The sequence below is a fragment of the Anomalospiza imberbis genome, chromosome 14, assembly GCF_031753505.1.
Source record: "Anomalospiza imberbis isolate Cuckoo-Finch-1a 21T00152 chromosome 14, ASM3175350v1, whole genome shotgun sequence".
NCBI lineage: Eukaryota > Metazoa > Chordata > Aves > Passeriformes > Viduidae > Anomalospiza > Anomalospiza imberbis.
The window spans coordinates 2,567,023-2,591,042 of record NC_089694.1 but is presented as its reverse complement, the minus strand read 5'-3'; the positions used below and the strand labels follow the sequence as shown (position 1 = coordinate 2,591,042).

The following is a 24,020-nucleotide window of genomic DNA, read 5'->3' as shown; positions in this document are numbered from 1 at the left end:
AAAATTTAGGGAGAAAGAAAATATGGGGCTTGTATCCTTTACAACAGTGTGTAAAATTCCCTCACTGGAAGCACATGTGGAGGAAATTAAAAGGTGCCAACATCCTGTTCCATGCTTAGTCCCAAAATGCTCAGTGACCAAAATCTTATACATTTATTATTGCAGTAGAGTAATTAGATGTTAATAAATAATTGCAGGATGTTTTGGTATTGTAAAAAAAGAAAGTGTGAAGGATCAGAGTCTTTGAAGGCCACTTTAATCTATTTGGTTAGGTGGACTTTTGATTTGGGGTGGTTGTTCTTAAAACATTCCAAGTAGTGGGAAGTCAAGGAGACAGAAAACCTGTAACTGCTCTGTCTCCTGGCTCCAGCTCTGAAGATTAAGGAAAGACAAGGGCTCTCATCTGAAAACATGGCTCCACATCCAAATAATGCAGTCTTTAAAAGTGTTTCTCATAAATTCCTGTTTTGATTCATCTATTTAAGTTACAGTGGGCATAACACAACCTGGACAGGAAACAGCAGAGAACCCAGAGTTCAGTTCTCTCTGAATTTCTGCTGCTGGACCTTACTCTGGTGGCAAATAATTTCATATTTTTGGCTGAATTTTTTATGTGTATGCACAGATGAAGGTGTGTACCCCCACACCTTGAAAGATACAGCAACTCTATAAAGTTACTTAGCTGGGGGGGGGAAAAAATGTTACAGCCTACACCAAATGTGTTCAGCGATGCATTGCATTATTGCATGGAATTTGTACCTGTTTTATTCCCTCAAGGGATATTAATGCTGTATGCTGACTGAGCATATCATTGACACATTTTTTTCTCTCCCAAAAGCACATGAAAGAGGTGGGAAGGCCACAAACTCCTTTGAAAGAAACGACCTTGGAGTCCTGGACTCAGCCACAGGTAGGCTGGAACAGCTTTTCTGATCACTTCTTTTCTGTAGTGGTGGTTTCTGTAAGTACTCATGGAAATAATCTGCAAAGAAATGTTGCAACAAGTTGCTCTGTGGTTCTTCTGTCACATGTCAAGATGATTTATTTTGTTTTTTTGGCTGCCCAGACTATTGGAGTCCTCTTTCAGTTAAGTTCTTTTTAAGGGAGAAATGCCAGCGTTATCTTGCCTTCAGCTTGTGCTTAAAACAATTTTGCAGAACTTGACAAAACAGAACTACTTTGATGGTTCTATTGGTGTGTCAATAAACCGTGAGCATCTGGTGTAGAAATGAAGTGGTGGATGTTTGTTATTTTGGGAGGGAGGTTTGAGACATCAACCTTTTGCTTCATGAGGACTTAACCAAGAATAAAGCAATAATTAATCATGCAAAAAGCAATAACGAAACATGGATATTAATATGCAATCTTTCTTAGCACAGAATGGGTTTTAATATTTTGGCCTTTGTAATTACTTGAAAAAAACGTTCATTATGAATGTTTTATGTGCAGGATTTCAGAGGCGTTTTTGGTGTTTATTCCCTGTGTGTCAGTGTACTGCACATGGAGTATGTGGCTTCAGAGGTGATGTGAGGGAACGAAAGAAGCAGAAATGTTGGAAGTTAGGTTTGTTCTAGGGGCCTCTACTCCCAAAGCTTGTGGTCAATACAGTGTAGGAATCGAGATGCAGAAATGAACCAGCCCTCACAGCTCTGTTCAGCCTGAGTGCATTTCCCTTTAGCAGGTGCAATGCTGGCTGTGCAGGCTTCCACGGGACAGTCTATACAGCCGGCTAAAATATAGAACTTCTCAACGGAGAAACCCTTCCCTGCAGTCCCAGATATGTGCTGTTTCTGTTCATGCAGAGAGGGGATATCCGTCTGTAAATCCGCAAGCCTTGGGCAGTCCCTCAGCTGCTGCTCTCCAAAGCACAGCATTTCCCCTCTTTCCCAGGCAAAGGCTCCCAGGGCAGTGTGTGCCCTGTTCCCAGCCCCGGCATGGCCAAACCTCCCAAATCCTCATCCAGGCAGCTGCTAATCACAGCAGTTAAGCCTCATCGATCCGAGGCTGCAATCAATAATGTTTATGTGCAGTCCTGAGGGGGCTTGCTGTGCTCCTCAGTTACCAGCAGAAGTTAACTCTCCATGTGCAGGATCAACCTTTGGGGAAGTGTCTGGTTCCAGCAGACTCTGTACAGCTGATGGAGCATTGATGGGCTCCTCCTGCTCCTCTCCTACAGCATTTCCTCGCCAGGAGCTTGGAGATGGGGCTGGGTTTGGGTTCTTTGGGAGGATTTTGACTTCTGAGTTGAGAGAGGAACTGCTGAAGCAGCTTGATCCTGTGATTGTCATTTGGTGGGCACTGGTGCATGAACGTGGGTGACAGAGGTGAATTTTGCAGCCACTTTTCCGTGGTAGTTCCTGTGACTTGTTGCCAGCAGTCCTGTCAAAGAAATATTCTGTTGCACTGTCCCAGTGTGGATGGGAATCCTTGTTCTTTCTGGGCATACAGACCATCACCATGTTGTTTGTTTGCTTCAGAAAGCTGCATTTGTCACAGCTTTACTTAATAATCACAAAGGTTAAAATTCAGAAAATATTTTTGTCATTCCTATTTGTTTTTTATTTAAAAAGATAGTCTGTTTTCTAAAACAAATACACACAAAGAAGCTAACACTAATATGTTTGTTTGTTTCTTGGAGAGAAGAAATGTAATCAACAAAATCAAAAACTGCTGGAACCATTATTGTAGCAGAAAATTAAATTAGTTGATAATTCTTTCATGGATGTAATTCTGGCCACTGCAAATCCCTCCTTAGGTATTTTGTATAAAGTGAGTAAAAATTCATGGCATGGATAAAAGCTTTGTCTATTTTATGAGCAACAGGCAAATGATCCAAATGGTGCTCATAAAGCAAATGGTTCCCAACTCTAAAAGGAGGAGAAATGTATTTAAAAGCTGCTGGAATGAACCATGAGCAAAGCCAATTTCTCTGTACAAAAAGGTGTTACTTCCATGAGAATTTTTTGAGTCCCCCATACCACATCCAAGAGAGAGACTCGCTACTTGTGTCTACTTAATAATAACAATAAAAAATCATTTAGTGTGCTTGAGCCTGCTGTGGGATGAGTTCTGCCAGCAGAGAGAGAGTGGAGCAGCCCAGAGCAGCGTTTGTGTGCAGGGCCAAAGGGCAGTGAGGCAGAAAGAACCACATCTGGCCCCTGCTAGCAGCAGGACAATTTCACACAGAGGTTACAGGCTGGGGAAACAAGGGTTTGGGATTTGTGCTGCCATGGCTCCCACTTGCCTTATTTGCTCAAGGTTGGATCTTGGAAGCAGCCAGGTTTTGCTGGGAATTTTCAAACAGCTCTTCAATTAGACAAGAAAAGAGCTGTAGTGCTTTGTTAGGCTCATTTCTCTTTTTGTCTGCTGGGGGTTTTGTTGGTTTCACCGTTTTTTGGGGGTTTTTGGCTGTGGTTGATTAAGTTCACAGAGCAGTATGACATCGAGATTGTGGGGATTCTTTTTTCATGGTCATGCCTTTTAACTTGTAGTTTTCTGCATCTTTTTTCTGTGAACTCAGTGAATGGAAACTGATGTTACTGCCTGGAAAATAAAGTACGAGAGACTCGTTCTGATAAATTTGGGACAAGACCTTTGCAGATAAGGAACATGTGTGGGAGTAGTTGCCCAAATAGATTTGTCATTGGTTTACAAGCTTTATTTAAATGCTAAATACCATGTATTCCTGTGGTTGTGTTTTTTGCTGCTTTGCCTGATTAAACATTTAGCTGATAAACCCTGTCAAGGCTGTTCAGAGCTACTGCGGTTAAGATTATGTATTTATAGCCTCTAAATTTACAGTCCATTATAAACAGGACAATTTAAAATCAAAGTAATCTGTGATTGTTTAAATTTTTGAGGTTGCTGGTGCTGAATTTTGTGTGGCAGTGACATGAAATAATATTGATCACCATGGTTCTGAATCAGAAACAAATTGTTTCTTCCAGACTTTGGCAAGGTGGGATTGGTCTCAGGAGACAACTGACAGGATGAGAGGAAATGGCCTAAAGGTTTGCCAAGGTTTAGATGAGATGGCAAAAAAGAAAAACTTCACTGAAAACACGGGAATTAGGCTGCCCAGGGAGATGGTAGAATCACCATGTCTTCTCCAACCCTAAAACCTCTAGGTTTTCTCTTCTCCAACCTTAAAAAACCTCTAGGTTTTCTCTTCTCCAACCTTAAAACCTATCATTGCTGGGAAGATAACTCTAGAAAGAAAGAAACTACAGGGATTTACAATTTTCTTACTTGAAGAAAAAGGAACAATGCTTAAGTTTAAACTGCAGCAGTGGCAAATAGTGAGGTTTGCCAGCATGACAGGTACAACAAAACTCCCACTCTTCAGTTGCAGAATATTTCTGATTTAATTTCTTTTTGGTGACTCCTACATCACTGTCTATTATATGTCTCTCTGAAATACTTCATACAAGTGGTTCCTAGAGGTATTCAAGGGGATAAAATGCGAGAAGGTGATGATAGTGCTGTAGCTTTCTATTTGTTTATTAATTATAAGAACTCCAAGTGCTTTTAGTCACTGAAGATAATGGCTAAAAAGCCAGGATAGAGCTGCATTAATCTTCCTGCTCCAAATGTAGCATAATTACTTTAATGAACATGTTAATTTATCCCCTCTCCTCACGCTCTTCCTCCTTCACTGTTCACTGTCAGTGGAAACTGAGACAATGATGGCCCTCTCCTCAGAGTTCTCTGGGAGCAGTGAGTGTCTGAGGACAATGACTTCAAATAAATGATGTGTGTTCAAATAAACCACATCTCACACCAACAAGGCTTTATTACCACCTGCTGTAAAGGTGGGGCATTCCACAGCACTGAGCATCACAAGCAGGAGCAACAAGATCCAGGTCAAGTACAACCATTTGTGACTCAAAAGCAGAAGAGAATTCTTCTGAATCTATAGTTTTATTTTCTCTTTATTTGTGTGCAGAGCACAGTCTGTTTTTATTTCTTTTATTTGTTTTTTAGCAAAATTACTTTTTCTGGAAAGGCAAAACCACTCAGACTCAAATCTATTTACAAATGATAGAGTGTAGGGTTTGTTTTTTTTTTTTTTTTTGCTCAATTTTAAAGAATCACTTTATAATCTTAGAACAGTGGATACAACATCACTAATCCAATATTTTAGCAGTAAATACGTTTGATGATGGGAATTGCTACACTAATCTTATATCCCTCCACAGTATAGTTAAGAAATCCACAGGGGGTTTTACTAATCAGTTTTTGTAAAGTAAATCAAGTCATGTAATTCTGGTTCCCTCCAAATGCCCAGTGATGCAGGCACAGCCATGTGCAGCACTTCTTGTTCTTTTCATTGGTTTTGAGCCCTAATCTGCAGCCAGGCTTTCCCCTGAGCATTTCTGGACAGAAAAGTCTCCAAGCACCCTCTGACAGAGATGTCTTATTAGGGGAGCTGGCAATTCACCTTGTTCCCCTCAGCTCCTGCTCACAGGAAAAAAGCTGCCAATAATAAATACAATCCAACCACATTTGCTACTCTGCTTCTGATAAATATGCTTGAGGGTACTTATTTAGGCACTCATTTTATTGACAAGTGAGATATTTTGCAATATGGCCTGTGGTTTGATCTTGGCTTTAAAAATATTCAAAATTAATATAGACTGGTTTTGGGTTTTTTTTTTTTAATTATAAAAAGAGTGTTTTAAATTAAGAATAAATATTAGCAACTGTGGTTAAATATTTGAAGAGAAGTAATTAATAAGAATTCAGTGCATATTTTGTTCCCACAGTTCATTGGTATAGAATTATTGTTCATGGAGTCCTGGTGTGCTCTGTTTGCTTAGGTCACAGCTTGAGCCTTTAGGACTCAAAACCAGTCAAAGTCAGAATGAAAACAAAGCTTTTTTTCCTGGTTTGGTGTCTTCAATAGAAACTAGCCACCTAAACAGATTTATACAGTCTATTCAGACCCAGGTTATATTCAATATTTAGAATTTGTGTGCTCAAAATATTCCCATTTTATTTGGTGCCTTAGTAAATTCGAATATTCTTTGAATATATTTCTTATGTAATGGAACTTAAATTGTAATCCTGAGTGCTAACACAAAAGACTTGGTGAAAATTAAAAAAAAAACAACCCAGTAATAAAAGACCAGATCAGAGTAGAAGGTGTGGGTATTCTAAAAACAATTAAAATTGCCTACATACATTTCTGAATTGTTTTTGAGCACTCCAGTCTTAAAACCTGATATTTTATCTCTTCAAAGGGACACCTCCCAAGCTTGAAGCCAGCTGGAAGCAGACAGTTGTCTTGGTGTGTTTTGAGTATCTGCAGGAATGAAATAACATTTTATTGAGAAACTTTAGAGATAACAAAATACACTGATTATTCCTGACACCCTGAACAAATAATGTATCCAGAAATCAGGGCACAGTTCTGGAAGGTGACTCTGAAAAGGCAGTTTATGGAATGGAAAGGGGCTTTAACAATCTCTTGTCTATTGATAGCTTCCCCTGGTTCCAGTTAAAGTGGAATAGAGCACCACCAACTTGCCACATATAAACCAGTATATCAGCCTGTAGTAGGCCACTGGGAGTATTCAACTGTAAAATAAAAAAGGTAATTACAAGATGTTTGCAAATAAAATCTTAATTCTAATTAAATCAAGACTTACTCCGCAGCGGAGCAGGGTTGCTGAGGTTACCTGGCCAACAGGCAGAACTCTATTTGTATTAACCTAACAGGATTTCAGACAGACTTTAGTATATATAAAATATTTTTTCAAGGTCCTGCTTTGCCATAGTGCATGGCAGTGGAGGTTAGTCTCTGGTGTAGCTGAAAAGTCACTCAGAGAAAATAAGGACAAAAAGAAGCAGGCTCTCAGAGCTGTGAGCACTGAATTTGCTATTGATTTCAGCAGGGGAGACTAGTACAAAAGCAGAATATAATTCCCATTTCATTTAAGTTTAGCTGTCTGTTTTCCAGACTGGGTTGTGATTCCATGATAAAAAACGTCTCAATCTGAGCCAATATAGAGCTCTCTCATGAGTTAATTAAAAGCAGGGAGGCCTCCCCAGACAGTTCCATGCAGCTCAGTCCAGCAGGGAGCTGGGGCTCTGGGGCTGCATCTCCTGTGCTCAGCCCTGTCACACAGCTCCCTGTGCTCCCACAGCCCAGACATCCAAACTGCTCAAGGGGAAATCAACCTATAGCAAAGGCTTCTCGTCCTCCTTGAAATATTTAAATCGTTTCTAAGACATTTGCCTTGTAGAATATCTTTTCCTTTTTTGTCCACCGTGACAGCGATGTTGTCTGCCTAATTCCTTTGGCTCACACTGTTAAATCTCTTCTTTTCTCTTGCTTCTGACATGCCAGTGTTGCTATTACAGGCTCGAACAGAGGTGCAAAGAGGAAAGGATTGGTAGGAGGAGCAGGGAGCTCAGCTGTAGTGCATCACCTGGATCCGCAGCCCAGTGTGCATGCTAACAGGCAACCCCAAAAAGCTGTCAGCGTGCCTTGGGCTGGGGCTGCAGGGAGGGAGCTGAGCTGCTCAGAGCAGCCAGGGCATTTATCCTCCTTTTCCTCACGCTGAGTGGGAGGAGATGGGCACTCAGCAGTGAAACATCCAGTGACATTGTTTAAAAAAGGCAGGTAGACAGCTACTCCTTCATCTCTGGAGATGCACGAAGCCCTCTCAGAGTCTGAGTAAATCACAAGGGGCCTGCATTCAGAAGATGTAGATGAGATCTGTGAGGTGCTCAGGTATCCATGGGGATGCTCAGAATGGCTTTTGCTTTTCCTTCACCCCCTTTTGGCGAGGGAGCAGGGACATCTCCGTTATTTAGGAGAACGCTCTGAGTATCAAAACCATTAAGTGCCATTGGACTGTAACCTACCTGCTGTGAGCCATGCTCAACTTGCGTAAATCTTCAGACTGGGAGCACAAAGGAGCTGAGTGATTGAGGTGTCCCTTTTCCACTGTCCACCTGGCAGTTAGCTGCACAGGGAGGCAGGAGCTGTGCACAGGAACAAAGCATCCTCTCCACTGCTCCACCAGAGAAGGGATTTATGCATCTGGGAGGGAGAAGAGCAGCTTGAAAAGCCCTTGGAAAACATGAACATAATAAAATCACTCTGGTGTTGTGCTTTAAATCTTGAAATTGGTATGGGCTGCCACGAGGATCTTGGCATGGAGAGTGTTTGAGGGAAAGCTTTTGGAAGTTTTGGGTTCTTAACTCTTAGTTGATCTCCTGATGTTTTCTTTCCCACACTGTTTTTAGGGAACCTGTAATGATCTTTTCCTGATGGTGGTGTTTTTGTTTGTTTGGTTGGCTTTTTCTTAAGTGTAAACTTTTCCAGTGTTTAGTAAGAACATTGTCATAATTCCTGATGAATTAGTGACACAAATTTTTTGTTCTGGACAGCAAACATAGCCATAAAGTCTTGTCCCAGGCAAAGACAGAAGGAGGCACTAAGTGCACTCTGAGCTCTTCACCTGCAGAGGTTCGCTCCAGTTGTGATTCTGTAACACTGAATAATTTACTATTGCTCACAAAGGGTGGAGACTGAAACCCAGTGTCGAGGGACAAATTATTCATAAGTGCCATTAAGGCTCCCAATGCACACCCAAACACTCTCTCACACATCTTCAGCGTTGAAAAGAGATTTTGCCTGAATTTAGTTAACTGAAATGTGGGATTTCACCAGTCCATTAAGTTATATGATTATTGTTTTCTGTCTGTAGTGGAGATGGCGGCTCTGGGTTGCCAGGTTGCTCACCCTCTGAGGCAGCTCCTCATCTGCAAAATCATTGTTTTTCTTGAAGGATATTTTATGGTCTGATTAATTTTTTGGCTGAAAATTGTTGCATATAAAGCAGATACACTCCAACTTGGTGCCCCAGTGCCTATAAGGTAATGCGTATTTTGGAATCACTCAATCCCAAATGAGATTAACACCACTGCTCTCTCCATCTGCCTTTGAGAAAGAATCCAATAAATAATGAGGGGAGATTATCAGAGTCAGCATTTGCAGCAGGTTTTAATTCCTGCAAGGAGACAGGGACCCTCTGAGGGTGCAGGTGCTGCTGTGCCCCTCAAGGTGCCTGTATTGAGTCCTTTTAGTTTAGGGTAGCACTGCCCTTTAAAATGGACATTTCTTACTCCTCAGGCCATGCCTCTTGAGTTCACTGAGCAGCAAAGCTGCACAGGGGCTTTTTGCTAAGATTTTATTGGTTTTCTTCATTTAGAAGGGATTTCAAAACAGAGAAGTAGTGAAGAATAAATTGTGCTGCGGAGACTTTTCCTTCTCTGAAAGTTTTTGATTGCAGATTGAGATGCTGAGCTGGGAATGTCAGAGTCCAGCCTGGCCACAAGTCTCCCCTGCCTGTGTCCCCTGATCTGCATCCACGTGCCTGTGAGATGCGCAGGGACACTGGTGTGCCCTCTCATAATTAGCTCAGCAAATGAGATCTTCCTCCAGATCTCTTTTTTCCTTCATGTTGCCCCATTATGTATTTCTGCAAAGCAGGAGCAGTTATTGATTTTCAGGCCATAGGAGTTCCAGCCATTTCTATCCCTCTGACTGAGCCTGCATCTGTCACTGTCCAACAGCACAAGTTTGTGCCACGGTTGGAGACAAATTACAGGGAGTCTCAAAAAGATGGTGGCCTGGACTCCATTGCCACTGAAAGGGTGTTTCCAGCTTCCATTCTGCCTGCTTGGAACTGAAGGACACAGATGAACAGCAGAATCTGTATGCTAACTCAAAATATGCTGAAAGTAGATTTTTATAATACAGTATTTGTTTTTTCTTAGGAAAGGAAATGTTTTTGGATGGCAGCTAACTCTGCCTTGAAGAAGGAAGGGAGTTTTTCAGTGTGTATCATCCTTTCTGTGGATGAACTTCTTATGAACTTCTTCATTTGGAGGGCTCCTTCTTCCATGCTGTTATGAATACAAACTGGTTTTTGCTGGAATTTTACAAACTGGTTCTAACTGAATTGTTTATTAAACTAAACTAGGGAAAATGCCATTAGAAAAGGATGCCAGGCTCCAGAGAGTAGGTATTGGTGCTGCAGATCAGCATCTGTAGTTTGGAAAATGATCAGTAAAACCTTACATTTTGGCTTTGTTTTGAAATGCTTTTATGCTTTTCCAAATACCACAATTAATTGTTGTGCACAGTGCTGTTTTTCTAACAGATACTAGAAGTTTCCCAGACTCAGAAAAGAATTAATGTTGTAAACAGTCTGACAGTGGTTGGTGTTTGCAGTAGAATTCATCATCCCTGAAAAGATGCATATTCCACTGCTTTGTTTTGAAATCCATAAATTTTCACAGTACTTTGTAATGCCCTGAATTTCACTATATATCTGCAGTACAGATGGTGTAAACTACCAGCCGAAGCAGAAATTGCACTCTGTTTTATTTGTCATGCCCTCTCTTTGTGCTGCTGCTCTCCCTCAAGATTTTATTCTAAATTCCTCTTCACTCTTCAGCAAAGACTCACATAAATACTCAGGTTGCCACCATTTGTGGAAACTTCCTCTGCCAGGGTGCCCACAGTCAGTCATTGCATGGGCAAGATTAGTTCTAGGTGCTTCTTTTAAGTTAAAGGTTTTAGGGGCAATATCCTAACATGAGCTGCTATTATCAGATTAATTAATTACTTTTTACCAAAGTATTTGCACTGTGGGGACATTTTTAGTACTGGGTTATCTGGTAATATTTCATACTTATATTTTACTCTCTGAATTGCTATAGTTATTTCCCTATAAGAAAACCTGATTTTTACAGTGATCCTCTGTCATGTACATGTTAAAATTTTCTCCCTCCCAAGTTTTATTTTAAGGATCAGTTCACAGAGTCAGTTAGGTTGGAGAAGATCGCTGTGCTCACAAGTCCAAGATCCATGGAATCTTTGCCATCCACAGTGGATTCTGGTGTTTTATGTGTGCTGATTTGGTTTCCCTGTTGAGCAGCCTGCCTGGGAGGGGTGCATGAGACACTCATGTCTCAGGGAGAACAAGGCTCTTGGTTCTTTTCAATCCCAATTGTTTTTTCTTTAACTGCTTTCATACGTGTGCCTAACACACAGATCTCTATCTATTTAAGTGAAAGTGAGGATGCTTTATGATGTGTTTCATTCTTTCTATTTCAGGATTTACAAGTGTTGTGACTTGGAAACATCTGAACTTTTTTCTTTTTTTTTTTTTTTGTGAGGAGAAGCAGAGAGAGAGGAAAGAGCTTTCTGGCTCTCTTTTCAGAACACAGCTAAAATGCTCGGCTTCTGGGCTTGGCAGCTTTACAGCAACTTGATAAAATAAAAATAATCGTGCCATCACTATTTTATCTTCCTCCTTTCAGATGTGTTTCCTTCAGAATTGCTTCTTCCTTTCATATTTGTGGCACTGTGCTCAGCAGCGTGGCAGGCTGTTCACAAGCTCTGCCAAGCTGAGGATTTGAGAGAAAGTAAACAACTCAGTTGGAAACAAGGATAGCAAGAGTTGTGGAGGCTCTAAGAAGCAGAGATATGCTGCTGTATTATACAAGAGTTCACTTAATGGAAAAATGCTGTTTTCCCCTTGGAAGGAATGAATCTCTCTTACTGGCCATTGTGAAATAAGCCAGCCGTGCCCAGCACTCTGTGCAGGCAACTTCTCTATCAAGTGTTTTTGTAGCAGTCATCCTGACTGAGGGGAAAAACAAGGATTTTTGGTCTTCAGTTAGAAGATAAAACAATATTTATAAGGAATAAAGGCACGTGCCAGAGAGAGCTCATAGAAGGAGCTGGGAAATTCCCGAGGGAGATGCAAGATGGGCAGTGATTGAAGGAGTCTTTTCCTTTATGTAAAAAAGCTTTTCCTCACATATTCCTCAAATATTAGTTTACTTGCAAATGGTATTTATTCCGTCGGCTACAAATCCATTAGTGTTGCGTTACTCTGGCAGATTTTGGTTTTTGCAAACAGGCATGATTTAACTCAGCAGCTTCTCAAGTCATTTGTGTATCACTCCTGCCCTCACCAAACAGCAGCAAGATGAAACACTGTTCTTAATTGTCTTCCTAGAGAGGAGGTGGGGCTTAACTGTTAAGAAACATCTTAAAAACATTGTCTAGTGCTCTTTTCCTGAGGAATAGAGATTGCTGTTGGAGGATTTCCCTCCTGCCTCTTCTGTGCTGTTCCTATGCAGGCTCTAACTCTCTGTTCCATGTCTCCACAATCTGAGAGAGATGAAGCTCAGATTAGACCCCAGAATTATTATTGTCTAGTGTTAAGTTCATCCTTAGATTTGTGAGGCCCTGAGACATCTATATTAAAGGGACTGTAGGTAACACATGCTGTATGTTTTGCTGAATTAATTCAGCCCTCTTGGAAGCATACTTCAGGTCTTCAGGGATAAGTTTTCACTGAAAAACCTTAACAGACATTTCTACCATTTTTTTTTCCAGTGATATCTCTTTGCTTTAGAAACCTCAGGATGTGTGTGACATTGTGCATTTAACATAGTGCATGCCACTTGCACTCAGATATCAGAATTATTGGACAGCTTAAATAGGTAGCTGTTAAACTTACCAACTTTTCGGACAGGAAGATTCCTGTTCCACTTTTCTATTGTGTAGAGAGATGATATTTTTGAATGGGGTGAGCCTGGTATATCTTAAATGTGTTTTAATATCTACCAAAACACTTTCCCAGGTCCTTACTCGGTGATCTTCCTTCTCCAAATAAACCAAACTCCCTTGGGAGGGAAGGTGGCAGTCAGGATGGGGAGGAGGGAGTGCAGAATGCAGAGCACAGAACAGCTTTTTGTGTGATGCTGTAGCAGAAACAGGGCAAACCTGTGTTGGTAAGTGGCAACATACAGAACAAAGAATGCAGCAGAAGACCAAACAAAAAGGGCTGCAGAAAATAAATGCTTCTGAATTAGTCTGTTTAGCTATGATAGATGCCTTGTCAACCTGCTGCTCCTAAAAGCTAAATACATGGGTTGGAGAGGGGAAAAAAAAGCCAATTGAAGAAAATCAATCATTGGGGTGTAGGCTATTAAATGTTGACAAGTTGTAAAGGCTGGTTATACTGCTCTAAAACTTTGGGGGATAGCAAAACACCTTTGAGTAAACTTAGACTCTTTAAATCAAAAATGAAAGTTCGTTGTTTTTCTTCATGGCGTGATGTGTCAGGGGCCAGTATTCTCAGAGACTGTTACACAGTGTGAAATTACTGGTTTGCTCAGTTCTTTATATTTCTGACCTTGAGATCTGGATCATTATAGTCAATGCCCCTGACAGAACTGCAGAGTTCAGAACGGGTTGAGGTTCTGTAACAATAAAAATCTGATTTTTTTTTTTTTTTTTTTTTTTTTTAGTTAAATAACAAGAAATAATGTTAAGGCAACGTGGAAGTCAGGTAACTGATTAATTTCATTCTGTAGGGAATAGTGCACAGAAAGGCCACACAGCTTCTCCCTCCATATTTTTTTTCTTCTCCAGCCAAAGAATTTGCCACACAATTGCATGAAAATGCAAACTGAAGTCCTAAGGAGACAATGCTTCAGACTCCTTGGAATTGCTTTCTTGAAATAACATAGGTCCCATTGATTTCTACTTCCCCAATATGTCTTAGACTACAAGGTTTAAATTGTTTAAATTTATATAGAAAAGAGGGAGAACACATGGGTTGTGTTAACAGCATGGAGACCCAGGGCTTCAATGGCCTGTTCCCTTGCTATTGATCTGACTGTGTTATTTGGTGCTTCTGCCTCTTCCCAAGGGCTGAGGACTGCTGATCAGCATTTACTCAGTGAGTGAAAAGGAGCTGGTGACCAAATATAACTGTGACAGCCCCGTGTCCTCTTGCCAATGCATAGGAAATGCACTTACACCAGCCAATGTAAGAATAAACCCAGTGGTGCTGGGTGATGAGCAGTTGTCATCACTCAAAGGCTTCACTCACTGGATCTACCAGGGAGAAACAGGAAAACAAAAAGCAAAAACCTGGCCTGTGTTGTTGCCCTGCTCTTTTAAAAATTATAAAGTTCTTTTAAAAGTTTTCTATGCCTTCTGATGTTTACATATTTCTACTGGAGTTCTCATGCACTGTTCATGTAAACAATGATTGTTTTGCATTCTTCTTTGTGGGAGGAGAGAATTGATGGACTGTTAGTTTGACCATTGTAGTTGGAGAGGTAGCAATTTTTTTCCTCCAATCCCCTGTCACTGTTAGAATTCTATATATTGCGAGGTCAAAAATAAAAGTTCCTTCCTTTTACTCTTTTGATCTTAGGGTGAGCGCGTGAGTTATTTCATGTCGTAGTACGACAGCGTCTAACCCTGACTGCTGGTGAGTTTTTCAAAAAGATGGTTTCATCTCTCCTGTAATTTGTGTCCTCTGCTGTTTTGCTCTGAGGTGCAGTGTTGGGGTGTTGTGGCCCGTCTGAGCCTTTGGCAGTGGCTCTGGTGGCAGGATTGTGCTGAACAAAACAGCAGCTCTGGGGTCCCCAGGGGAAACTGCTCTGGGTGCCTTCTAAGGCTGGTCTGATCCTTGGGTCAGCTTTTACAAGGCAAGGGCAGGTGGGTGTAAAAAGTACTTGCTCAAATCATTACTTCAGTATTCTTCTGAAAGTCCTTCTGGCAGGGTGTTTGCCTCAGAGTTGGCCACAGTTGCCTGACACAAAGAAGAAATTGCCTCTGAATAAAAGCCCGCTGGAAACGATCAATCTTCCATAGCAGCACTTGAGCTACTGGAACAGAGAGCAAAAAGTTATATTTGTGTTATATGGCCTATTAGTGACTCCTAGGCATGGCTGTAGAGGAGTCAAGGCTCCTCTGTGCACTGGAAGGAGCTAAATATAAAACTGCTAATTAAGCCCAGACAAAATTAATTTTATGGTGTGTTTCCTACAGGTAACATGCCATGGCTGTGGCAGATTTTATGGAGAAATTAAGGCCAGATGAGGAAAAGGCACTGCTGTTGTACATCTGGTTTTCCTGGGAAACAAATAATGCAGGATTTTCAGTGGTGACCTTACCTGCATGAAACAGAAGGAATTTTTCAAATGGTAGTTGTGGTTGCAAGGGTTTTCCAATTTGATTGTAGTTGCTGGTGAAGTTAGCAAGGAGGTGCAGAAATGCACCTTTTTTTACCTGTCAGAGCCCATTCATTTCAGATCTTGTTAGTAAAGATGTAGTTCAAAAGGCAAATTCAAAGCACCAAGTGGCACGAAGGCCCAAGAGAGCAGCCCATGGCAGCAGGGCTGTGCTGGGTATCCAAATATCCCTCCCTGAAATGTTGGGATGTGTCACCCACAAGGATTTACAATCCCTGTGTGTTGAATGGATCTTCAAAATTACTTTAAAACAAAGAATTTCTAAGCTTGTAATTGGATTTTGTGTGTGTTTGTTTTTCTGCTGTCAGTTGCCTACTTGATGAAATTTTGTTTTCTTATACTAATTGTTGTTCAAGAAACCCAGATTAAATTATCTTCTTATAATGACTTTGGAGATGCAAAAGAGTAGGGAGACTCAAAACATTTCAGGCAGGCAAAGACAACTGGAACTCTAGAAATTCCTTAAATTTGTCCACAATTTTTAGTCTACATTCTTTAAATTCAGGGAACTGGAAAAGTTTAAGGACTTGTTTTACTGGTAAAATCTTTACTTTAAAATAGATCCTTGATGTCATGCATGAGATAAATCATAGCAGGGGTTGTTTTGACACTCTGGAGTGTGGTTATATTATGCACTGGTTTCCCAAGAGATCTTAAAATTTAACAAGCAGAGGCCAGTGTGAGTAATGAAATGAGGCAGCAGTGTAGCCATTTCAATTACACTTTTATTACACAGCCATTCTTCCTACAGTGCTCTAGACTTTTTGCAATGCTTACCAGAGGATGAAGTGCTTCGTGGGAAGGAAGGGGAGCTCTGATTTTTCTGTCTAAGTGGGCACTGTGATTTCAACTGGCTTTGACAGCGGGGCTGGGGCTGCAGCAGTTTGGAGAGAAGGGATGCTCTGCTTAACTTGAATGGCTGAGATTGTAATTACAATCAAAATTATAATATTTGATAGTTATTAATATTGGTAGGAACAGAGGTTTAGGTTCCTCTGAGTTGTTTTGAATATGATGCTTCCAAGTCTGTGATTACTTATTTTTCCCCCTCTTCCCAGTAGGCCACTACAACAGCTTTAATATTAATCATGTTCCTTCTCTTTTTTTCGCTGCTTATCTCATTGTTATCTGCTTGTACCATGAATTATTCCTGGATGTTTATTTCGAATATAGGCTATTATCTAGAAAGTCTATTAAATTTTTTGAGGAGTTCTAGTATAGCTTGTACTTTAGATTGTGAACATAAGTTCTCTTTTCATGCCCACAGACAGCAACAAGCATGCTATATGAAATACATAGTAGAAATAGAAATACATACTAGAAATACATAGTTAAACATCTGAAAGTTTAAAGCATCTTTCTCATTTATTCCACTTTAGGGAGCAATTTGAAGGCATCATAAGGGATTCTATTAAAATGACTTTCCATTTAGGACTGCAATAACAACACCAGGCACGGGAACTCTTGGGTTGCACAGCACATTAAACAGCTTTTGTTTCTGGAGTAAATTTATCTTGTGGCCTCTGCATGCTCTAGGGTAGGGACCTAAGGGGGGCATTTCCTGAACCCTCGGCGTGCTCACTCTGCTAAACCAGCGCAGGAGGCACCAAGGGTTCACTGGGCACATTTTGGACAGGGCAGGGGTCACCCCTGCTCCCCTCCCGTGGAGCTGCTGCAGCATCCTGGTCAGCTGGGGCTGACTGGGGTTACTGAACTGCCATCAGAACACACCAGCTCTCACTCTAATGCAGTGCTATTAGAAATCTCCCTCAATGTCTAAGATAATTGTTCATTTAGACCACTTGTGTCTTTCTGAGATTAGCAAGCAGGGAATGTATTTTTCCTCCTTTTACCAGCAGCCCTGTTAAACCCTTTCCTGAATGGAAAACGATTACAGGTCTCAACTGACAAGCTACAATTTTTTCAATTCCTGAAATGTCATTTATAATAACAGCAATGACTAGCACAGCACACCTACAATATCTGTGTTGTGAGGGAACTCTGATTAGGATTTCAGCTGGTACCAAGGGGGGAGCTGTTTTTGCAGAAGGAGGCAGTTAGGCTGCTATTCATGTCCACAGCTACTCTGGCTAGCAATGGGTATTCATATTTCTTCTTAAAAAATAGAAAAATTTGACAGTATAAATGCAAATTGATGGACTGTTATTGAATTCTTCTGATTAGAAATGGATGTGCAACATTTGCCCCTTACAGAAATTAAGGCTGTGGTGCAGTGAGAGCATATGAGGGAAAAAATTCAATTTTAGAAAATGCAAAGGAAAAAAAAATTTTTTTCCTCTATTTGCTACTTCTGCTTTGAGGAAAAAAAAAGTGAAAAAGGCTGACAGATCTAGTGTTTGAGAGCAGAGCTGTATTTCTTTTCCCTTTTAGGCAGGTTTTTTGTTTTCTTCTTTTTAACTAGCACATGTTAAAAAACCTCCTGGATGTGATGGAATGTGCGTGGAGCTCACGGGGCAGGTGGAATAGCTCTGGTGCAGGGGCAGCACTCTAAAATTCAGGAAGTTTAGGAGCTGCATGCCCAGGTACCGGGCTCTAAAGTTCCTACAGAGCTCACACCATGGTTGTGTCATGACGTTGCTGTTGTGGCACCATCACAGCCCAAACCCAGGCACTGCAGGAGGAGCCCTGCAGGGCTCAGGGCTGGTTCAGGAGTGGCAGCTCCTGTTCTGCTCTTTTCAATAACTGCACAGACCTCAACAAGTGTTGGGCACTCTGATTTTCCCTCGTAATACCTGTGATCTGGAATTAGCCATTTATTATGCACCCCTTTTTTACTTTGCTTCTGAGCTTCGAAAGGAGCGTTTTGTGGGACAAAATGAAGTGAATATCTCGATGCAAAGGATTTCAATCAAAATTGCTTCTTAGCCATTTAGCCAGCCAGCCTGTTCAATTTTGGATGGATGACACACTTCTCTGCCTCCTTTCACTTTTTTTAATCATTCTCATAAAATACACCACTGCAGCATAAAGAATGTTCCATCTGACAATATGCATACGTATTTTCCAGGAATAAATTAGGACATTTCCCAATGCTCCAGCACATCACTGTTTAATATAGGCCAATAGATCAAAGGCAACCACTGTAGTTTCCCTCCTGGGGCTGTTAAAGCCACTATAAATGTGACCCTTTCTAATATGTGCTGTATTATTTAGAAAGCTAGAGTTAATCTATTCAAGAAGTTATTGAATTTGGACTTCTTTCTAAGTTCATCTTTCTGGAAAAAAATGTCTCTGGTTATCAAGTGAATTTTTTGTTGCCAGCTGCACCTCCACAATCTGGGCTATGAACCAGCAGCCACCAATAACAGAGCCCAGCAGTAACTTCACATTTCTTGTGTTGAGCCCTCCAATGGTTCAGGAATTTCTCACTTTGCTGAGGAATCCAGAGAGGAGGATACAGAGGATCAGATTTTTACATGTGGGATTAATCTCTGCAAAGCCATTCTCTTGTTCTGAAGAGTAAACTATATTTTAGTGATTATATCTAGGGGATTTCCCTCCAGTACATCAGTAACATTGTTGTGTGTGTAAGAGAAACGAGAAATGCTGTGTATGAATGGAAAAGTTTGATGGGATTATTTACACCACTCTGAGAGGCTCTTGTGTAAGGTGTTCATTAAAACATTAAACACCATCAGTAAGTGTGAAAATTTGGGAGCTTCCCTAGAAAGTAATTGATTAAGATGTTGCATTAACTAAATATTAGTGCAGTGAAAGTCTTCTCACCACTGAATTGCCAGAATCTTATTATGGCTTTACAGTCTTAGCATTTGGGAGATGTTGTACTAGTTTATTGTGGAATTAATGTTACAAGAACTGGGGGCAAAGAAGAATGGATGATTTTATTCTGTTATGGAGATCAAAATGAAAAAAACCCGAACCAGCAAATCCTCTTTTGTTTTTAGCAGTACTCCAGGTAAATACAGTTAAAAGCTTCCTAGTATCAGGTAAATAGTTCTTAGATTAAGAAAGGTTGGTAAGGCTTTTTTTTTTTTTAATTAATTGTAAGAGAAATCTGTAATAGCCATTGTTCTCTGCTGAATCTTTAACCCAACTCACAGCTATGTCTGTTATCTCTGGTTTCTGATTGGAAGCTGTTAATAGCCAATTTCATTATGAGAATAGTAATATTTAAAAATAATAACATTTACTGGTTTGCAGGCAGTACTGCTTATTTCTGTAAGTTCCTGCCATGTCACAGCTCTGCCAAGATTGATGCTCAGCCTTGGGCTCAGGCATTAACTGGCCCAACCTTCTGATTGAACAGCGCAATAGAACTCCACAGCTCTCCATTCCTTCTCTGTCATGCACTGGAGATATTTATTATCCTCCCTTACACAATTTAGTGCACTTTGGCATATGCTCAGATAAATTACATCAAAGATTAGTGAGGTCTTTTATTTTCCCCCAGAGACTGGAATTCAGCATTGTGCAACTTCACCAGCGCTGCTGCCCCCACCCACCTGCTGTTTGAAACTCACAGGATGTCAGTTGAGCAATGTTTGCTTAAATCAGCACTAAAAAAAGCACCTGCAATCAGAGTTTCAGACATATTCAAGAGTGGCTGATCACAGAAATCACTTCTTTCTGCCGGTAAACACGGCGAAGTGGTTGCATGCTTTGCTTGTTAATACACTCAGGGCTGTGTGGCAGATTTGCTGTTTCTGCCTTTCCTAGGCATGGTCTCACAAGTGTTTTGTGATTTAATGAAATCTCGAGGAGCTGAAGTAAAGCATCGAGTTCAGTATAAACAAATCATTTATTACATAAACAAATGAGGTCTAAATTACAGTGATTTTTCAGCTGATACAGATCAGTGCAAGGTAAATAGTCATTTGCTTTACACCATGTAGCTGCAAGAACACAAATGCATTGCGGTGTTGAAGAGCAGAGGCTGCAGGTGGGGGATGATGGAGACTTGTCCCTTCCTCTGCCCAGTTTCTGCCTGAGGACACAGCTCTGTGTCCCCCAAGGAAATCCTTCTTCTCTTGCAGGCTCTCATGGGGTTGATGGCTGTGGAGCCCTTAAATTTTTCAAGAGCTGTTCAAGCCAAATGAGACAAAAGAACCTCAGCCTTTTTCTTCACTTGCATTTAATTTCCTTCCCTTGCATAGTTTTTTGATCTGTGAAAAAAAAATATTCTTTCATAGAATCTAATCAGTTGAGAAGGAAAAAGAAAAAATATCTTGGTTTTGACCTTTCCTGACATTAATGCTACAGGGCTAAAGCAGCTCTAACTCAGCTCCTGGGTTATGGGTGGTTTCTTTTTGTTGTTTTTTTTTTTTTTTTTTCAACTGGATATTTTATAGATAAAAGAATCACTCAATTCCTGTGAAACTGGAGCTCTGTTGGTTGCTTTGAGTTGTCTTTGGGAGATAATCAGGCTTGGAAAAATGGGTACAGATGTCAGAGGATAGGTCCAATGGCCCGAGACTGCCCATGCCCACAGACAGACACAATGCAGTTACAGCATCTCTGTATCACATGATTTAAAAATAAATATCCTTTTAACTTGGAAGGGAATCCTGTTATTGGGGTTGATTGTTCCATTTACTGGCAGGGATGCTAAAAACTGTTTCTTCCACCTTGGTGGCCAAGAAGTCTGTGTTGCAGTGCTGGATCAGGGGTAGCTGTTGTTATCAGGCAGAAAATGATTCCTGTTAGCCAGCTTAACCTTCACTTGAACTGTCAGCACTGTTAAGTTGTTGGTAATGGCACTCATTTGCTCCAGCTTGGTGCAGAAAATATTTTCCTGACCCAAATAGAGCTCTCCCATGTGTCTGTAGCACAGTGCTTGTAAAATATTTTCTTTGTCTTGTGCTTTGCTTCTAATGATTAATAGTAAACCTAGTGGTGTATGTGAGCGAAAGCGTGGCAATTATAATTTCATTAATCACCTAATAATTGGGGTCCAGGGCTCAACTGTGACTTTAGCTTTTCCATCCTAAGGAATTAAAGAGAAATTTCTATTAATCACTGTGTCCCAGCTGCTGACAAGGCCTGTTCTAACAATAGATCATCATTTCATCATTTCAAGATGCATCACAATTAGTGTGAGGAGGATAAAGGAGTTTGTCTGAGCCAGCCTCCAGTCCCAGGGGGCTGCAGGAAGGAGCCTCTGTTCCACCAACCCTTTACCTCTAAATGCCATGCCTTAAAGTCAGGCTTCCCTGGGCATTTAGAAATGTTTGAGACCTTTAATGAACTTCACCTGGCTTGTGGAGTCTGCTCCGAGCTGGAAGGTTGGGTTGCAGTCAGATGTCCCTGGTGAAATGGGGTTGCAGTTGTTGGGTGGTGCCACATCTGGAACAAGAGGTGTTGGAATTAAGGGCACAGCGTGTTCATTAACTTGTGCACGGGAAAACATCTGGTGGCAATTCCCTCACTGTGCTTCAGCTTGTTGAGAAGGTTTGAGCAGATGTGTGGCTAAGTGGCAGATGAGGAGAGAGTGCTGTGCCTGATTTTGTGTAACCAAAGAGCAGCTTGGTGGCACCATTAACAGCCCGTGTGTCCAGCTAGGCTGGGAACAGCAAATGCATCTTCAGCTGCTGTTTCAGGCCTCCAGCTGGTGGGAGCAGTGTTTGTATAAATCTTCCAGAGGAATTCCTCATGCTCACTGCCTCTCTTATCTGCCCTAAGTACAGAAATAAATGAAGCCACCAATGTGTGAGCAACATTCTGAAAACAAAGACTCCATGCATAGAGAAATAATGAATTTTCTAAGTTCTATCTGTGGAGATAAGGCAGAGGTACCCATGTCTGAGATACTGAAATGATGTAACTAAGGCAACTGGAATAATAATTTGACATCAGAAGGAAGTTGGTATAAATGGGATTTCAGGGAGCTGTATATATTTTCCAGAGGTTTATTTAAGCTCTTTTCAGGAAAAGTGAAACTTATCAGAAACATAAAAATCTGTTGTTGTAGTAAATCTCTACAAAAGTTTGGTTTTGAATGGAAGATTATAAGGGATTCTCTGAAAACAAATACAGCATTTTAAAGGTTTTCATATTAAACCTTCGAAGTCACAAATTGTGTATGATTTTAGAAGCTGGTTCCCTGTTGAAATATTCACATTCGTGGCCCTGGGAGGTGCCAGGGTAGGAAGCAGCCTTCCCCATGAGTAGAAAAACTCAGCCAAGCCTTGTTCTGAAGGAAGGTTATTGAGCTGAATGGGCTAAAGTTGGGAGACAATTAAAAGTAAAAGAATTTTGGATCTGAAGCTTTTTTACAGATATAGCGATTTTTGGTCTTCTTTGTTAATGTTGATAGCACTTTGTCATGAAGGAAGAAATAACCCCAGCACCCACTTTTGGGCTAGAAAACAATCACCTTCTTCATATTTGGTACTGAATTACCACCTTTTGTCTTTGCTAAGGCAAATGTTCTTTTCCATCTTCTGTGGTGTGGAAACAATTTTTGTCTGAATGTGTTTTGATTCAACCCCAATTTCTTAGAAATGAGAAACTGTTTTCTCTTATTAAGGGCTTGTATTAAGTTTGTGCTTTACAGTAGTTTAATACTCAATGGTGGGATTATTTTTAATGCATTTATACTCCCTTTTAATTTAGATGGGTGTGTAAAGAATATGTAACATTGTAGGAAACTTACACAAATCTTAAAACAGAAATCTTAAACCTTACACAAATCTTAAAATCTTTCTTTGTTGATCCTATTGAAGATCAGAGCATGGAAAGAAATGGGAAAAAAGCCACAAACCTGTTTATTTGCTCTTTTTTGTACCAGTTTCCTTTCTTCTCCTAATGTAATTTTCTTCCTACTTTCTTTCACAGTCACACATATACTTATATATTCTTTATAAAGAATAAAGCACTATGATATTACACCCTCAAATAAGGACCCTGCAGCTCCACATACATCAAAATTACTCCAGAATTAATTTCCTTGATGAGGGATGCTGTGTATTGCAGTCAATGCCTGTGTGTTTTTATTGGTGTGCATTTGAGGCTGGCATTCTCAGGGCAGCCAATTTCCAGCACTCTTTGGGTCATGAAAAAGACTTTTTGTGCTTTCTTCCATGAGTACTATAAATAATGAAATTTTTGTATTTGTCCCTTCCTTGTAGGGGCTGAGAGCAGCAGCAGCAGTGATGTGGCAGGAATTGCCATTTGGGATCCTGCTGGCAAATAAATATAGTGTAGCAAAAAGGTGTCATTACAATTCCTTGTTTTGCCCAGGTCGTGAAAGGCTGTGATTCATTAGCACCAAATATGCTACAGAACATAACTGCTGCAGCCTGAAGTGGTGCAAAAATGGAAAGGCAAGAAAAAAATGGATTTTAAGAAGAAGGAAGGGGGGAAAGGTAAAGGAAGTCCCTCTAGCAGCAGTTGAGGATATTCATTTTCACTTGACATTGATAAAATGAATCTGCAGTAAAAATGAATCTGTAATAAAGGGACGTTATGTAAAAATTACTATAGAGATGAATATTAGGAATAGCCAGTATTCATAAACCTTTGCGTAGGATTATTTTATGTCCTTTATGATTGTTCTTTCACTGTGTCTTCCAGTCATAAGCTACTCAGTTTAGGAAAAAGACATGTCATAAAATTTGTGACAGATTTACGGTAATCAAAAAATGTATAAGTGTTACTTTTCTTTTTGTGAGAATATATTGTTCTAAAACGTGTGCCTTAAAAAGTTTTGGGTGTTTTCGCTTGGTTCAGTAAAGGCAATCCTTCAAGTAAGGGGAGAAAATTAGGATATGAAGATTCTCTTATGGATGATGTGAGGAATTTTTCTTCCCATTTACACCAACTTCAGGTCCCTAAAACTTCTTCAGCAAAGGGCAGGAGGATAAAAATTATTGGTTATATGGTGCTTTTGTTTAGATAAGCAGGAGAATACGTTTTTGCATCCCTCCATCCTACACTTGGATTAACTTTGGATT

General features: G+C 40.5%; 1 protein-coding gene across 9 annotated transcripts in view; it reads left to right on the top strand.

The window, feature by feature from the left end:
• The window catches only part of PCDH11X (protocadherin 11 X-linked), a 426,351-nt gene that overhangs the window by 196,296 nt on the left and 206,035 nt on the right, over positions 1-24,020 (top strand). For 6 of the 9 annotated variants that reach the window (XM_068204553.1, XM_068204552.1, XM_068204562.1 and 3 more), the window contains one exon: positions 839-910. In XM_068204553.1, the coding sequence (XP_068060654.1) occupies positions 839-910 (72 nt within the window). Of the gene's footprint in view, positions 1-838; positions 911-3,947; positions 4,126-11,343; positions 11,492-16,466; positions 16,544-24,020 lie in introns of those variants that run through there. The other 3 variants (XM_068204560.1, XM_068204557.1, XM_068204554.1) reach the window with 3 other exon arrangements.